Source organism: Pagrus pagrus (genome assembly GCF_965226575.1).
Source record: "Pagrus pagrus genome assembly, chromosome: 23".
In the NCBI taxonomy this organism is placed as follows: Eukaryota; Metazoa; Chordata; class Actinopteri; order Spariformes; family Sparidae; genus Pagrus; species Pagrus pagrus.
Genome location: NC_140205.1, coordinates 10,991,868 through 11,009,777, shown reverse-complemented (window position 1 = coordinate 11,009,777; position 17,910 = coordinate 10,991,868). Strand labels below are relative to the sequence as shown.

General features: G+C 42.7%; 2 protein-coding genes across 2 annotated transcripts in view; one reads left to right on the top strand and one right to left on the bottom strand.

The window, feature by feature from the left end:
* Positions 1-12,486, top strand: part of LOC311252315 (uncharacterized protein) — a 39,249-nt gene extending 26,763 nt beyond the window's left edge. Inside the window, exons 6-9 of the mRNA XM_084345377.1 lie at positions 446-588; positions 5,807-5,977; positions 6,078-6,186; positions 7,578-12,486. Of these exons, the coding sequence (XP_084201503.1) occupies positions 446-588; positions 5,807-5,977; positions 6,078-6,186; positions 7,578-9,299 (2,145 nt within the window). The 3' untranslated portion in view covers positions 9,300-12,486. The remainder of the gene's footprint in view (positions 1-445; positions 589-5,806; positions 5,978-6,077; positions 6,187-7,577) is intronic.
* A 2,604-nt stretch (positions 12,487-15,090) lies between these two features.
* Positions 15,091-17,686, bottom strand: LOC311252254 (transmembrane protein 60-like). Its single transcript, XM_084345260.1, has 3 exons — positions 17,521-17,686; positions 17,098-17,219; positions 15,091-16,763 (listed from the first exon to the last, which is right to left on the bottom strand). Exons 2-3 carry the CDS (start codon positions 17,179-17,181, stop codon positions 16,446-16,448), a joined length of 402 nt encoding a protein of 133 aa, XP_084201386.1. The 5' UTR covers positions 17,182-17,219; positions 17,521-17,686; the 3' UTR covers positions 15,091-16,445.
* Between the last annotated feature and the right edge of the window lie 224 nt (positions 17,687-17,910).

Below are 17,910 nucleotides of genomic sequence, written 5' to 3'. Positions count from 1 at the left end.
GTGGCTGGCGAAGAAAAGCTGTTAAGAGGTGTGTCAAAGTGATTAGTTGCAGCTTCCAGCTTCAGTTCATACAGGCTTTCTTTTTAAATTGTCTGCACGGGAACAGACCACCAAATGCTGTGTTTACTGCTGCCCCTGAAATGCACAAGTGACAAGCTTTTCTTGTGTTTGCCATTCTGTGTCGACACATCAAATCTCCTGCATGCCAGCGTGGAGGAGTGCTGTCGTACTCTGAATATGAAAAGACGCACGTCCTCTGGCGCTTCCTATCTGTTGAGGGCTCTGATTCTGCACCCTCTGAAGCAGTCAGTGACAAGTTATGCCACGGGGCGGCAATTTCTCACGCATGAGATTTTGTTTTGGGAATCTCTGGAAGAAATAAACTACTTGATGAATTTTTTCCTTATTTTCCCTCATGCTCTCTCTTTTGTCTGTCTGGCTGCAGCGGACTCTTCCATGGGGAACGTTCTCCAGTCTGAGGCTGATGAATCCCACGGAGAGCGACGACGGTCCTATAATGTGGGTCAGACCAGGAGAACAGATGATACCTGTAGCTGATATACCAAAGTCCCCTTTCAAAAGGAAACGGTGAGTCAAACACAGCACGGTACATAAATACACACAGGAATGACGTCAGCCAATATTTTGGATCTTCTTTGAGCACTGCGATGAGACAGAGACAGAATTAGCAGGGATTTTTGTCTCATGAATGTTGTTTGCACGGACTACATGTCTCAGTACTGTGTGTCTATTTGTGTGTGAACCACATCGAGCCAGCTGTACAGCCCACGAGGGCCGATTATGGGGGAAAAGCAGCACCAAAACACACTCCCATTTGAAGCAGCAGCCGCGGTAGCAGCAGGACGCTTTGTTGTAGCCGAGCAGTGCCGGATGAGGCAATTACACCCTCTCTGTTTGTCTCTGTCACAGTGTCATTGCTGCTTACACATAAGCTCTGTCTCACACTCACACACATGATATCAGTGAGGGAGACTATGAGTGAGAACTGTGTTTGTGTGTGGTATGTGGCTCACCACTCAGATGAGATCATCGTTATGTTAATGGAGTCGACATCAGACGCTACTTCACATGGCAGCCGGCCAAGCACACACACACCGCACACATTCCGCCCTTGCAGCAGTTCGTTCTCTCCTCTTGTTAATTTTTATTTTTCGAATCCAACGTCTGATTTTGGAGCTGAAACTATTATTAGATCGACGGACAAATATCCTCAAATTAATCAAATTGAGTCATTTTTCAAGCAAGAATACTGAAGAATTGTCCTCAGTTTTGCTGCTTTTCTCTGTTTTATATCAGTATTACCTGAATATCTTTGGGGGGTTGGACAATAATTGGGGAAAAGAGTTGTTTTGAGATTACAAGCTCAGGTTACTTTATTTGTACCCATGGCTAGATTTGGTTTGTGATAACATGATGACAGCAAACACGTAACAGTGTGCATGACAGAAGCTCGCGAGGGCTCAGTCCGCAAGTCCAAAGTGGGGACATTTGGATTAAGCCAGACGTTCCTCTGTGAATAAAAGTGTAAGTAATAAAGAAAGTAACTGTCGCTTTATCACTAGTGTCTACGCCTGACTTCAGTCTGTAAATACGTATGTTTTGTTGTATATACATGTTACGCATCAGCTGGTGCAGGTGGTCTTTGAAGGCGATGGCTCTCATGAAACTGTGAACGTCTGTGTGTGTGTGTGTGCTGTCAGAAACACTCGTGTAACAGCTGGGGCTGAGAGAATCTGTTTTATGGAGACACAGATGGATGGATAGATGGAGGATAGAGGGTGGTTAAACTGTTCCCTTCTCCTCTTTCATTCGTGTCCTGTCTCATCCCATCACTTGATCCTAACAAATGAAGAGTGACATCTACTTTTCTCATACTTTCCCCCCTTTTGGTTCACACATCTCTCCTCAATCTCTCATTCCTCTCCTCCCCCAAACTCTTCTTCCCTTTTCTTCCCTCCACTCTCCCCACGTCTGCCTCACTTCTCTGCCCTTGTTCTCCTGCCACCTCGTAATATCCGCCCTGTCTTTCCTCCTATATTTCTCTTCTTCTGTTTCCTCCTCTTGACCTCTCTTTCCTGCTTTAAATTGATTTATTGTGGAGTTTCTGTGCTGTTGTTTCAGGAACTGTAAGAAAGCACATATATTAAATATGCCACAGCAGTGCAAGTGTTTTTGTTTATGTCTGTCTGTGTGTGTGTGTGTGTGTATAAAGAAATAGACATAAAAACAGTGAGAGAGAAGAGAGAAGGACGTGATCGTATTTGCAGCGAGACCTTGTCTGCAGTTTGACCGTACGTTAAGGGAAGGAAGTCTGCTCGTGTACAGGGAACATCTCTTTGCTGAGTCCAGCTTCTCTTTCTTGGTGGTTTCAGTGAAAAGGTCAAGCTGTAACACATTTCTGACAGCACTGAGACTGTCTGTCTGAGAATTCAGCCTGATTATAGTGGTGAAAATAAACCAAAATATTTCAGCTTTTAGTCAAAGAGCACCACGCTTGCAGAGATTTACAATAATTGCATAGTAACAGCAGCAACATCAGCCCGCAGCAGTCGCCAACAGGACAGCGGCCCGATGCAGAACATGCTGTTCCTGTTTAGATACAAATTGCGTGACGGATGACAGCTGAGTGTGTCTGCTCAGTCTCAAGTAGAGTGGAAAGAATTAGCCAACAGAAATTGATAAGCAGCTTTAATCATTTGTGTTGCTTTTTGAACAAAAACTCCACGGACATTTTTTGGTTCCAGCAAGGGCTGCAACTAAGGATTATTTATTTATTTATTTTAATCGATTAACCTGCCAGATATATTCTAGATTGATTGATTAATTATTTGGTCTATAGAATGTCAGTAAATAGTGAAAAATGTCCATCCCAACTGCTCAAAGTCTCACGTGATGTCTTTGAATGTCTTGTTTGGTCAGTCCAAAAGATTGGAAAGATGACGATGGCCACAATCACAGCGGTTTCTCTGGTTTGTTTGTGTGTGCAAGTGTTTGTCTGTGTCTGTTAAGTTAGACGTATGTACACCCGACAGTTTCATGTGTAAAGACTCTTGTTTTGTTCTTCTTTGACTTTCTTTCTGTGGGTTTTACCTGATGAATGTTGTTGCTGTGGAGAACAATATCTCACTCACATGTCGGCCAAGTGTGTCATATAAGAGTGACAAATAAAGAACTTGAACTTGATATTCAGTTTGATATGATATTAAAAAAATAGAGAAAGCAGAAATTCTCCATATTTACGAGGCATATTCTGCCATTTATGAATCAAAAAAAGACTTGAACAGCTAATTGATTATAAAAATTGATTAAATGACTAATTGTCGCAGCTCTGGCTGCAGCTTCTCCAATGGGAGGATCTTCAACTATTCTATATTTTAAATAATTGCAAATTAAATATTTGGGGTTTTGGATTGTCGGTCGGACAAAATAAAACATTTGAATCCCAGCTTCAGTCTAAAATGGGTTTTGCTTAACATTCATCCACTGATGAGGGAACGTTTACCTGTGCTCACTGAGTTTAAGATGAAAGCAACATTACAGGCGTGACTTTGTTATCACACTAATGCCGATCATGTTCCAGTATGCATCTGATGTGTGAACTTGAACGTACTACAGCGAGTTTTAAATTAGATAGTTCAACTTCATTGTGAAAAATCTATATCAGATGCAAATTATTATTCAAAGCAGAGTATGTTATATGTCCAGAGGGGGATGTTTAAATGCAGAGAATGTAATTTCTGGCATTAGGGGTCTTGCAATCAAAACAAAACAAAAGACATAAGTTGCGTGGGAGCATGGGAGTTGTTGTCTTCATGTAAAACAACCGCTATTGCTGCTGAAAATCTATATGACATGACTCGGGCAGAAACGTCCATGGACAGGCTTATGTTTTATATTATGTCTTTAAAGCTGTCTTGAGCTGTGGGAAACAGTGACATCTTGTAGACTAAACAAATAAACGATTAACTGATTAATCAATAATAATTAGCTGCAGCTCTTGTCACAAATGCATCAGCTCAACGTGTGAAACGTAAATATGATGAACCACCTGCAGCTTTAACATTATCAGTGTTTGTCGTCAGAGACCGTGGTTCCCTCTCTCTCCCTCTCTCCTCTTTACTCTCCTTTATGTTACCACCTCACCCCTCTCCTCCTGTGTCCCTCCTTTATCTCCTCTCTTCTCCTCCCTCCCTCTTTATTTGCCCATAAATGCACAGGAATCTGTCCTGTCGACTTGGTGCAGCACACACACACTCACCCACTGCATACTGGCATACATGGGAGGACGTCACATATGGAGGGTAGTTGAAGATGGTCGACTTCAAACATCACAGATGTGCACGTTCAGCACTCCTCCCTCTACACTCTCTTCTTTTCAGTGTTTCACTTACCAGCTTTCCTGGTTTTACATTCATTACTGTCAGCCTGCAGTCAGCTCAGACACGCTGAGCTGTGTGTGTGTGTCTCTGTGTGTGTGTCTCTGTGTGTGTGTGTGTGTGTGTGTGTGTGTGTGTGTGTGTGTGTGTGTGTGTTTTCATTTCCCCCTGTACTATTTTCCTCTGCTTCTTTCTTCCTCTTCCACCAGCTCCTGCCTCTCTCCTCTTATCTCCGAATGAATGAATGCACAATTAAGTGTTGAGCACGGGTAGTCTCACTGTTGAGCTGCCGGTGTGTGTGTGTGTGTCTGTGTGTGTGTCTGTGTGTGTGTCTGTCTGTGTGTGTGTGTGTGTGTGTGTGTGTGTGTGTGTGTTACGCTCTCAAAGGAATCTCTCGCAGACTCTGTATCTGTGTGTTTATACTCTTTTTTTGAATCTGACTGCAGCTCCAGTGTGAGTCACTGATCCAGTAGTGAGCTGACTGCAGTGCTTCTATTGTTTGGCAACACGGCTTCATGCACACAGACTGAGAAGCTGACGAGTAAAAACATAAAAATAAGCCAAGTGTGTACTTGTGCATATCTGTTTACTCCATTTTTAAATTGCATTATTCAAAATGCAATTTCTCATTCTTATTTTCCTGCTGCCAGTATTTTGTGTTTTGAATTTAAACAGAGGCCGTATTGATCATGTGAGGAAAGCATTTTTGCCACTAGCAAACATGGAAACCGAAAATAATTTGCAGCGGATTGGAAGAAAAAGGTCTAAAGTAGGGCTGAACGCTTTCAGAAAAAAATCTGTATCAATCAGTAGATTGATAATTCTAGTCAGTAGTGGCAGCCAGGGCTCAAAATTAGCCCCAGCCACTCGCTAAATGTTTGTAAAATATGCATGTGGCAGGTAGATTTTCTTCACTCACCTGCCACAAAACAAAAACAATAGCAGTCTGTTGATTGGCTGGTAAAATTTGAACATTCACTTTCCATTTGTCCGGCAGACAAAAAAGTCAATTTTGCTCCTTAGTTGCAGCCCTACTGAAACCACTACCTGAATACACAAGAAGAATGTGTTATTATCTCCGCTGTAATGCAGGGTTTCATCCTCTCTAACATCCTCTGCTCCTCATGTCGCACTGTGGTGTCTGGATCACATCAATGTCAGCCAAGATGACAACAATACCAACAGATAAAGCCTGTGTGGTGCTTTTATTTTGTCACAGCAGACAGGAAACAAAGCAACAAACAAAGCCGAGAAGTGAGCTGCCCACTCACCTTTTGTTATTTCTTCTTTATTTAGACAGCAGGCAAGCAGAGACGGAGGAGAAGTCTTTTAGTGGACACATTTTGTGTGTCTCCCCTTTCACTGTACTGTTTTTCTAAAGTCTCATCTTCATGTCTGTCCTGTCGTAGCTCCACCAACGAGGTTAAGAACCTACTGCAGTCACTGCCCAGGACCAGCGAGCCCAGAGAGATGCTGTTTGAGGATCGGACACGGGCCCACGCCGATCACATCGGTCAGGGCTTTGAACGTCAGACCACAGCGGCAGTGGGGGTGCTGAAAGCTGTACGGGCCGGAGAAAGGTGGGCAGTGCAGCAACATATGATATTCAGTGTTTAGAAGCAACACACACCATCAGATAACATGTAATCCTTCTTACTGTCCATCCTCCCTCACTTTCAGCTCGGAGCCTCCTCGTGTAACCAAAGATGTCGTGTGTTTCCACGCTGGTGATTTCCCTCATGTAGTTCAGAGGCTGCAGTTGGACCTTCACGAACCTCCTCTGTCTCAGGTTTTATATTATGCACACACACACACACACACACACATAGAAGGAATGACATTAAGGTTAAACATCAGACTCACCTCAGTAAAGTCATCTTTATTATATCCAAAATTAGAGTTATTCCTAATTTAACACTTGTGTAGAGTTAATGCGACCTGGTGTTGGATGCTGCCACCTGGTGGAGAATTGCAGCAAGTTGCAGAAATTGTCTGGAGCAAGGACTCACGCTGAAACCCACTGCAGTTCGGAAGTCGATAGTTCAGAATTGCCATTCCTGACTTTCCATCAAAATCCCAGCGCATTCGCTCAGAAAAACAGGCCTGCCTAGGCAAAATGATATTTGTATGCTGAGACTTCTATCAAGCACAAATCAACTGAATGGTGCAGCGCGTGTTACAACACAAACACTGCATACTTTTAGATTAAACTACATCCGTAAGAATACCATTTTGACCTAGAAACCCCGATCTCAGTGCTATGAAAAGCCAGAGTAAAACACCCAGTTGTATTGATAAGCAGGCAGGTTTTGTTACTTACTGATCTTGTAGAAAGAATGCCAGTTTTTAACCGCCTCAAGTCATGCTGGTAAGGGGAAGCACAAATCAATGGGGGAACAGGTTTTGACACAACATCGGCGCTCTCCATCGAGTGAATACCCGTCCGTTTACTTTTGTTTTACCTCGGTTTCTATCACTCTCCCTCTTTGCCTTCTTTACCTCCTTCATCAGCGGGGTTTCCACAGTTCTTCCATTGTTACCTGGGGATAGCGACCAGGGAAAACGGCTTCCTTACAACAAACAGATCAGTTCAACTAGAAACACTCGATTAACTCGGTTGATCAAGTGCACTGCTGATTCCTGCAGTCGTTATAATGCTGCATACTGTATTTGAACACAGCAGGATGTCCAGTGGATGTGGGTTCAACCTCTTCAAGGTAAAGTACCACATGGATCCAAATGTTGTCAATTATTTAGTATGCACTCTCCTCTAAATTAATACTTAAGGCATTCACCCCAGGTGATCACTGGTAATAAAGACAAATGTAGAAACGAAGGCGCACAAATCCAGACAGTTCCCTTTCTTAACTGAACAGAGAAGAGCTTCACAGCTTAAACAAATCACATCAAGATGATAAAAATATTTCCTTCATATTCCAAACATTATCTTTCACAAAATTGTTGTCAGCAATAAATAGATAAATGCAAAGTAAGTGATACTAGAAAGTGTTTGTGTGGCAAAATTATGATTTTTGCATATTGTGTCACTTTACATTAAGCCAAAAGATTAATTGCATGTTACAATACATTTTTCTTCTAGTTTTCAAAATATATTTCAAAAGATGGAGGTTTTATTTTCCAGTGCACCTCCTCATTTCCACCCCTCCTCTGTCTTCACAGTGCGTGCAGTGGGTGGATGATGCCAAACTAAACCAGCTGCGTCGGGAGGGCATCCGCTACGCTCGCATCCGCCTCTGCCACGACGACATCTACTTCATCCCCCGCAACGTGGTCCACCAGTTCAAGACCGTGTCGTCCGTCTGCAGCCTGGCCTGGCACGTCCGCTTAAAACAGTACCACCAAGGACAGGGAGAAGAGGAAGAGGAGGTGGAGGAGGAGATGGAGGAGGTGAAGGAAGAAGAGGAGGAAGTTGAGTTGAAGGAGAAAGAGAGGGAAGAAGTGGAGGAAGAAGAGGAGCAGAGGAGAGAAAAGAAGAGTGGGAAAGAAGTGAAGGAGAGGATGAAGGAGGAGGATGAGGACGAGGAAGAGGCAGGAAACAGGACGTTGCCGGTTGTTAAAAAGGAGGAGCAGCATCCACCTCTCTCCTCTCAGCCTGCGTACTCAGCGGACTTGAACGTGAGCAGCGCTGGAGACAAAGAGGAAGAGGTGGAGAGGGTTATAGGAGAGAAACCCAAACAGCAGGTTTCACCTCCTGCAAAGGTGAAAGCAGAACTTCCTGCCCCTCCTCTCTTTAAGAACAAATCCTCTTCACCTCACCCTCTTCATCAGGACACAAAACCCAAATCATCAAAGCACCATCATCACCACCACCATCACCGTCACTCAGACAGCAGGACGACGTCTTCCAGTACAACTTCCTCCTCCTCCTCCTCCTCCTCCTCCTCCTCCTCCTCCTCCTCCTCTTCTTCAGCTCCTAAGTCTTCCTCTTCTTTATCGCCTTCTCGACGCTCCTCTCTAGCTGCTCCCACTCCATCCTCTACCTCTACCCCAACCGCCGCTACATCTTCCCTGACGAGTCCCAAGCCTGCAGTGGTGGAGTCTTCCTCCACAATCCCTCCTCCAGCCGTGTCTTCGACGTCTCAGCTGCCTTCCTCCTCTAAGTCAGACAAACAGAAGGACAAAGACTTTATTCGCGTCCCTTCAGCGCAGACGGAGGTTCGGGCGCCACACGGGACATCTTCTGTTGACGTACAAGCCGGCACGCGGACACACACGGTAGCTCGGACGCCGCCAGACTCGTGGACGCTCCAAGAGAAATGGACTCGCGGCGCAGACTGCAGAACGTCTGCGAATCAGATACATCCGCCACCTGACGCCGGGAGACAAGGAATTTACATGCAGCAATACACACCCCAGCATCTCCCCCCTCCTCACCTCCCTCACATGCTTCCCCCCTCGTTCCCCCCTCTCCTGCCACACTCTCATCTCCCTCACCGGCCTCCGCTTCTCCCCCCGACTACCTCTCTCCCTTCACAAACTCTGAACTCTTTCCTCAGTCAAAAACCGCCGCCCCATTCACTTCACCTGCACCAACCGAACATCACCACGCAGTCTCAGCCGTACTACCAGCCTCCCCACAGCACCTCCCAGTCTCTCCCTCCTCACCTGTCTCACCATCACCCCTACATCTTCCCCCCTCAGCACCCCCACTTCCCCTCTCACCACCCCTTCCTCCCTCCTCAGTCTTACCTCTCCCAGCCGCCGCCCAGCTCGTACCCGATGCCATACCAAACATCAGCGCCGCCTTTCCCTCACCCACCGCCTCCCCCTTCCTCCTCGCCGCCTCCCCCTCCTCCTTCTCTACCACCGCCTCTTCCCCCTCAGCCTTCCCCTTCTGTCCTCTCGCCTCCCCCGAAGCATGAAGAGGAGCAGATTTTATAGTAGTTTTTGTACATAAGGATGCTGTTTTTAAACGACTGTACATGTACAAGGTTTTATTTTGGTTGTGTTGTTGTGAAATAAGGAGGACGGCGGTGGAGTGTTTGAAGACAGTAGTTTATAAAGCAGAGTTTATTTACCCCAGACCTCTTGACCGGACTGGTTTAGATTGTACTGGTTGTGCTTGGGTTCAAAAATATTGAGAACTAATTGCATTTATTGGTAGTTTGAGGAAAACTGCTGTCTGGTTCTGTTGTTTGAAGTGAGCATAACCCTCAAATATCAGAAAATCTGTGAAGCCGTCACAGTTAGGAAGGAAAAAAACGGTTTCTTCAGACTTTGTGTCACATATTTATATAAAAAAGGTCTTGATGACGACCTTTTTGTGAAACTTGCAGCTAATGCTTCCATTTTTGTGGCTTTTTTCTAGCGTATTCTTTGTGCCCAAGACTGTTTCTGAAATAATGATGAGTCAAATTCAGATTTTACGCAGTACACTGATGTATTGACGTAATATCGCTACATTTCCTCTACTATATTGTATCGATACATCTTTATCAATACAGTATATCGCAGTACCTTTCCCTAATATTGTATTTTGAGCAATAATGCTCTGCAATAATCTGCTGAGTTTAAATATTATTGTTTTTCCCTATTATTGATATGGTGACAAGAAGTATCAGTACTTTTACTCTGATTTCAAAACTCTTAAAAAGCCGCTAATGTCCGATTAATTCACTGAGGAGTGCTTAAATGTAATTAACAAGTGACTTTTCTAACGAGTTCCAGTGTTCTGTCATCCAAGAAGAATATTAGTGCCACTAAACAAAAGGAAACCCCCATGTCAATTATAAATCAGTATAATAAGCTACACTATAATGTAAAGTTAAAGAGAGTCACAATTTAAAGGAATAGTTTGACATTTTGGGAAATGCGGTTTATTTGCAGTCTGCCCTCGAGGTAGACAAGAAGATTGATGTCACTCTCATGTCTGTACAGTAAATATAAAGCTCTAGGTAGCAGCTGCTTAGCTTAGCTTAGCTTAGCATAAAGACTGGAAACACTGATGTCACTGTGATCTCACAAAACAAATGTTAATAATTCATTCTCTAATTACAGTGTGGTGACATCTCACATAGGATAGGATAAACCTATGAAGTGATGACATTTTATATCAAAAAGAGCAAAGCTCAACTTAACTGTGACATCATAAAAACACTTTTCTGGCCATTATTTAACACCAGATTGTGACCATATTTCACTTTTGGTCAGATACTGAATTATTGACTCTAATCTCGCCTAGAAACTGTGGAGATTGTATAGATTTTCTGTGCTCCCTTCTTGAAGATGTTTGTAAAGCATCTACTATTCACAATTGGCAGCTTTATTGGCCAAGAATGTGAACACATACAACGAATTTGACATTAAAAGATATACAGCAGTAGGCCAACACAAGTTCATTGGTTTCACTGACATATATAACATGACTCTGGACAGACATGGATGTAAACTGCAACTTACTTGTGTGCGGAGGTATACAAACGTGAGCGGTAATTCCAGCTTTTGCTAAGCTAGGCTAACCTGAAAGGTATCAATATGTTTATGTTCCCCAAATGTCGAACTACTCCTTTAAAGCTTTGCGAATGTCTTGTACCCGTAGCCCTCAACACCTGTGGCAGAGCTATTACTGTAATTCAGCTGTGATTTTTCAGTGTCTGGTGGATGTGTACCGGGGTCTCCTAATGTTGGAAACCGAGCACTTGCTGGTCAGCCAGGGAAGAACTTGACCCAGCCAAGGCTGCTACACATGCAGGCCTGTAGAGTCTCAGGAAAAAACACATTCAGGACACATCCACAAAAATATTGGTCTCACTAAAAGAAAGAAAATCCTAAATCTTAGTTACCTTATCAACTTTTAGGTAATGGTTCAGGGTCACTGAAATATTCTTCATCTAGTAGCTTTGCAGCTACATTAAGAGCTTGCCATGAGTTAGATCTCACAGCATCTTGATAAGAATGACACTTGTCACGTCTATCATATCAGACAGATGCAGGTGCACAGACTTCCCAAATGTGACTCATTACAGCACTTTGTGACGTGGATACAGTCGATACTGTTGAAGATACTTAATGAATCCCAGATTATGTTCGATTATTAACAATTTCAGGTTCTTCCAACTCTATTCCGTTTATCATTCAGGCCTCAGCACTTCAGTGATACAAGTCTTTTTTATTCTTTGTGCTTTGAGACAAACAGAAGGTACACTGTCGAGAGTTCATTCCCAAAGCACTATTTATCTATTTACCTGAAGTCCAGTTTCTCTACAGTGTGGAGCATCGTGTTTTATTAAATGTTTTATTTATCGACCAGGGACTGGAGTGAGCTCTTGTGTTTTAAAAGTACAATAAATTATTAACTATGAAGAGTATATGTTTCTCTAAAATGGTGAATATCTGATTTTAGAGTCATCCCACAGTTGTGGGGCTTTGATGTTGAGAAAAATTGATGTCTTTGGTTTTAATATCAATATTGGAGTACAAGCCCACTTGCTAATGTAGCCCACAACGTTTCCCCAGTGCCTGTCTTTAACTGTGAACTACTAAATGGTCCCGAGCCATGTAGATAAAGAGTTCTGTCCTTTTTATGGGCGCTTTTTAGGAGTCCCATTTTTAAATTTTTACTGGAAAATGAGAGCAAATATCTGTGGTGAGATTTAGGATTCCAGTCCAGCCTGGAAGATCTTCGAAAACGAACATAAGAAGCCTTCAGCTCTCTTCAGGACTTCATTTCAGAGACAGAACTCTTCACTTCATGGCTTTGGGGAGAGCGATGTGATAATGAAGCACTTGATGCCGGTTGCAAGGCGCTCTGCAGCTCTTTTTATGCTTTAGGGTTTCAGATGTTACAAAAAGAAAACTGACAGGAACTTATATATTTTTTGTACAAATGTGACAGAATTATGGTCGAAAACAAAACGAGTCTTCAGGGGCTGGTGTTGTTTTCACAGAGTTTATTTATCTCAAGGTTTTTGGTTTGTTTTTGTTTGTTTTTTTTTCTATTTTGTTTCTGTGATTTTTAACTGTCAGCACTGTAGTGTACATAAGAAGTTTTGTAAAGAGGAAAAAACTTGTAGTGTGGTTTCTACTTTAAATATGAGCCTAGCTAATAAAAGGTTCAATGTATGAAAAATATTGCATCAAAAGTTGTTGTTTTTTTCCTGGTCGGGTGGGAAAAACATAAATATATACATATATCCAAAAGAGTGTACTCTCAAGAACTGGGAAAATCATAAATGCTATGACATCTATGTATGGTGTTGCAGAGATATCTACTGAAGTTGGTATGCTAGCCAGTAGGCTCCGGTCCATTCTGGTCCAAAAATCCCACCAGCAATGAAAATACTCGCAATCCCCTTGTCCCCTGGCTCCCAGTCCAAACCACTAGCTCCACAGCTAACTGAGCTTACTAGCTACAGTAGCTACAGCTAGCGGTTACTCCTGTGCTCCTGTGTTGAGTTCATGGTATCAAACTGTAGTTTCAAGCCTTGTTCAACACAGTATGATGTTCTTTCTGTAAATGATGGTGCCAGCTCGAGGCCTCAGAGCAGTAGCCCACAAATCAATGGGTGACTTCAGGGTGGGTTTACACGTGATGTAAACATACGCTTTGTTTGTTACAGGAAAACTCCACAGGGCAGCTTTAAACATAGCAGATTTGCGCCACTTGTGGGCAGCTGAAACAAACTGTGAACACAACAGTGACATATTTATACATGCATAGAGATTGTGGACTGAAAACAGCAGCCTGGGTAAAACTACCCAGCATTCACCAACTTCCTAGCAACCTTACTTAATTTAGAAAATGTCCCTCTGTGTTTGGAAACTATACCTCCACCTTTATCTAATGTATGCCTTTGCTTTCTCTCTGTGTATTGCCCTTATGCAAGCCACCCACTCACTGCAGTCTGCAGCAATGAGCGCAGCACAGTTACCAGGCCAGATTGGAGCGGACAGCTCATACACACCACAGTGCAGTAGCCCCATAATTCAGGCCTGGTGTTTGTCAGGTCAAATACTCTGTTTTCATCCGTTTGTGCACTCACACACACACACACACACACACACTCACACACACAGCGGGAATGCCAGAGGAGCTCAGCTGACCTTTACAGTGAGTGGGTGTGAGGCAGGAAGTTGGAGCCGAGACAGAGAAAGGGTTTTTGGAGGGAATACTCGGAAAAAACCTCATTGAGAGCGCGTGAGTGCGTTCACACAGAGTGCACAGTCTTTCAGTCAAAGGTCGAAGAGCCACGGTGCTAATTATGTGGAAACAGCACTCGTGATTTGGTAGGTTGTTAAATTGATGTGAGCTCTTTCTACTTTTTCAGATTCATAAACAGATGTTTTACTTTATGTCATATTAGCAGAGGTGGAAGAAGTATTAAGATCTCTCACTGTAGTAAAAAATACCTATAGCCTACAATAATGTCAAAACACCTCAATAAAGGCAAAAGTCCTGCATTAAAAAGCCTGTATATATTAGACTGTTAATATAGATGTGTCCCTGTGCATTTTAAGTAGCAATTTACTAGTTTTACTACTTGTACAGTTAAATGGTTCACGAAATGCAGTGTTGGGCCCACTTTGAAGAAATTCAAACTCAAAATCTCAATATTTACAATATTAATGCAAACTCAGAAATGTTTATTTTTCCATAACTGAATAAACAAGCTGTTCTCAGAGGAAAATAAGGTCCCCAGAACACTGTTTGAAGCTAGAAAGGTGGCGGGGTCCGCCAAATATAAACAACGTTAAACAGTATAAAGTTGTGTTGTCCTTTAAGGTCAGTTTGTTTATTCAGTTCATTTATTTAGTTCGTTTAATTCGTCACTGTAGCTGCTAAATTAAAAGCGTTCGCACGCACCCCGTCTGAAGTGGGTGCACGAGGTTAACTGCGCATCAAGGGTGTAAATAACACCTTTTCAAATCAATTTGGGATTTCAGGGCTTCAGCTTCAGCTTCAGCAGACTTTCCATCACTGTGAAGCTGAGTATGACTGAATTTTCATTTCTGGGTGAACGTCTCCTTTGCAATGAGTGCTGCCTGAGCTAATTTACAAAAGCAGTCGGCATGCTGGCATGTTAAGGAATAACACGTACTAAGTAATGATGAAAAGCCCAACCAGCCATTGCACATTAAGACTTTCCTCTTTCCTCAGCACAACTCTTCTCCAGCTCTCCTGTTCCACCCATCCTCTTTCAGTCTCTCCCCTTCCTGGACATACATGTAAGCTTACTCACCTCCATCTCTGATGATGGCCAGTGTTAAAGGTGTGGTGTCTGACGCAAGTGTTTCCACTGTGGAAACTGGCTTCAGGCTACACGAAGCCTTCTGGAAGATTGTCCACTGCTGCACTTTTGTAAATCATTTCTATCCATACTTTCAGTTCCTCTTGGTGAGGACACTGTCAGGACAACTGGAGCTCTGTTGATACGAAGATTGCAAACTGGAAACGTTGAACCCACACGGTTATATATCTGAATATTAGAATTATATAAAGTCATAAAAATACCACAATATTTTAAGACAAATGGAGAAAGACAAAGCCTTCAGTGTGTGAAAGGGCACAGACACACACTGCTACTGGCTCTGTGGTTGCTTCACAGTTCATTCCAGGTCACGTCCCCGCAGGATTTTCCCCCCTGACCGAAGTATTTTGTTTTGCAGAGTCTATAACTAAAGCACTCAAGCTTGATTTTGTGTCATTATGACTATTAGATACAAAGACTCAACGTTCAATGTACAGAGGACATTTATTTTTTAACAAGACATGCATCAATTATCAAATACTTTCCATCTCAAAACACTCATACCTTCTCATTTCTACATGGTGCAAAATAACGCAAAGAATGTATTTTATAATACTTATAAACAATCACATGGCACAAAACATGCACAGTGTCAGCCGTACCGTGAAGTTGGAATATGAAGTAAGCTGATGAGCTGTGAGGCATTAATTTAGATTTCCCATATTCATATGACTGTTAATCACTTTGGTCATGCCCACTTCTTTCTCTTACTGACCATATAATTTTGTACCTATTAACAGTGCACTGATTTCATGGGCCACATGATGACAGAAGAGACCTTGTACACAGCAGAGGAGGTAGCCTGGGGGGGAAAAAAGGAACATCACAAGTTCTCCAAAGATGCTTTTATGTCCCGAACATTTCTGTAATTATTGGCTCCGTACGTGCTTGCAGCCAAAACTAAGCTGTTGTCGTGAACACCTCTGAAGTTAATCTATAACTTGGGAAATAATACTTGGCCGCCTCCTCTCCACAGCTCAGGAATGAGAAGAAAAAAGTGCCACACAATATCTAAAGTACATGTAAGAAAATGTACACTTACACTCATTACTCTGGTACCAGGAGTATGGAAGCCCACTTCTGCCAGTTACATACAAAAAAAAAAAAAAGTAAACTTAAATTAATGAAAATATATTCCCATTGTAAATCATAATTATCAGATAAAAAGTCTAGATCATAATTTTGACCTAACATGGGAACACATATATTTTCTAATCAAGGCTAAGTTTTCATCATTTTTTTTCTTAACTTAAACTGGCAAAACATTGGCTTCCATACAAAAGTAAAAATTCACCAAATATCATTCGGATCATCCAGGTTTTTTTTTTTTTTTTTAGAAAAGCAGCTTTGCTAGCTTTATATACACTAGAAAACAATCCGTAACATCTTGAGTTCAAAACAAAAGCAAACATTAAAGGACGTTAATGTTTCCAGTGTCGGCTTCACAGTAGTCTTATACATGTATAGTTGTTCCCCATATGGCATTTTCTGTCTTTATAAAGAAAACAGAGCCGCTTCCAAGATAAATTGATAATTTAAATGAATGGATTGTGACAGATTTAATAGCAGCTGCCCTGTTGAAGCCCTTACAGCAGACTCCACTGAGGTCTGACCACACAATGATTACATTTTTTTTAAGTCTCTTAATCTTATGTCTGGGATTTGATTCAATCTGGAGCCTCCGTCAGCTCCAATTTCACAAAGTCACGGTCATAAAAGCACAAATCTTTCCTCAACTGTTAAATTGTGATGATTCATGTTGAGGTCAGACACCAGACATTCATGCCTCTCTCCTCTCAGGGAAGATATTCAGCCCCAGCTCCACCAGCGCCCCCAGTAACATCGTCCACAGCGGTATGCACACAAATGTCAGCTTTACGTCCGCCAGCTTCTCCAGCTTGGCGCACAGCGTCAGGCAGAAGCCCAGCTTGAGCAGCATGGCCGTCAGGTACCAGGCACGCAGACGCAGGTCCGGGGAGCCGTTGCGTGGGTCGTAACCAGGCTTGCAACGGCCTGCCATCTTGATGGCAAGCATGAGGATGAGGATGCCGTCAAAGACCCAGACTGGGAGGAAGATGAGGAACCAGTTCCACTGCACCTGGAGGGTAGACAGGAAGAAGATTATAGTTACATAATCAAGACTTTATCCATGGTTTCTGTCTTCTTTCAGGGTGATGGGTCACTTTCTAGCTCCGTCGAGAAGATGATGAACTTTATGAATCCTGAGAGTAAGATTGAATTAATCACATGCATACGCTTTGCAGTAAATTGACTACTAGGCTGTCTTGATTGAGCTGGATTATCTAAAGTTAAGGGTGAACAATGCATTTGACTGACAGTGTAGCTGATGAAATTTTCAGTAACCAGGAGCTGAGAGAAAGGGGTGACTCAAAAGATAAGATTGACAAGTATTAAGAGGAAAAAACCTCTACCTTCCCATCCAGTTTGAGTACTAGCATGATGAGGAAGACCAGGGTGAAGACCCAGGTCAACAACACCCTCTGAGCCAGAGACATCTCACTGACTGGAGACAGATCAGAGGAGGAAACAGAGGCTGGACAGAGGAGAGAAGAGAGGTCAGAAACAATCAGACTCTCGTTTTCGTGCAGTTAGCCATAGAGTAACGTTCATTTGGCGAGAAAACCGACATGTACGACTAGACAGCAACGTTAAAACAGCAGCTAATGACTATTAAACATGTGTTATTATTAACCACATCGAACAACATGTCACTTTCACTAGCTGAAATCAATAGCTCATGTTACAATGACAGCTAGCTAGCTTTTATAGACCAATAGCATTTAAGCTAGCTAACGCTAACAGGTTTAATTGAAGGCAAAGTCCGAATTACTTACTCTCACTGTATTTCTAGACCGGCTGCCAGCAGCATGTTCTTCTCCCCTTATGGCATACACCAAAACCTATAATATATCTTATAAAATGTCACATTATTATCCACAGACGTGCCCGTTAATGATAACAGACGGAGGGTTTTTTGGTCCCGTTATCTCTGTATATCCCGGCCCGCCCGTCCTGGAAGCTGATTGGTCCTGGTCGTGCTACGTCACGTTTGTTTAACGTCTATCATTCTGGTCCAACCGTAAAGCTAGCTAAAAAAGCGCAAATTCGTTGTAAACGTTTCCTGTAGCGAGTTTGAACGTCCACTAGAGGTGAGTAAAGCCCTTTCTATTTTCATCTGTGCTCGTGTTTATATGCAATTTAACGTGCCACTACATAAAACAGCA

Excerpts from the sequence above, each read along its gene's own strand:
- LOC311252254 (XM_084345260.1), bottom strand. The coding sequence starts at position 17,181 with ATGTCTCTGGCTCAGAGGGTGTTGTTGACCTGGGTCTTCACCCTGGTC. Across the intron at positions 16,764-17,097 it reads TACTCAAACTGGATGGGAAG|GTGCAGTGGAACTGGTTCCT; the intron begins GTAGAGGTTTTT and ends TCTACCCTCCAG.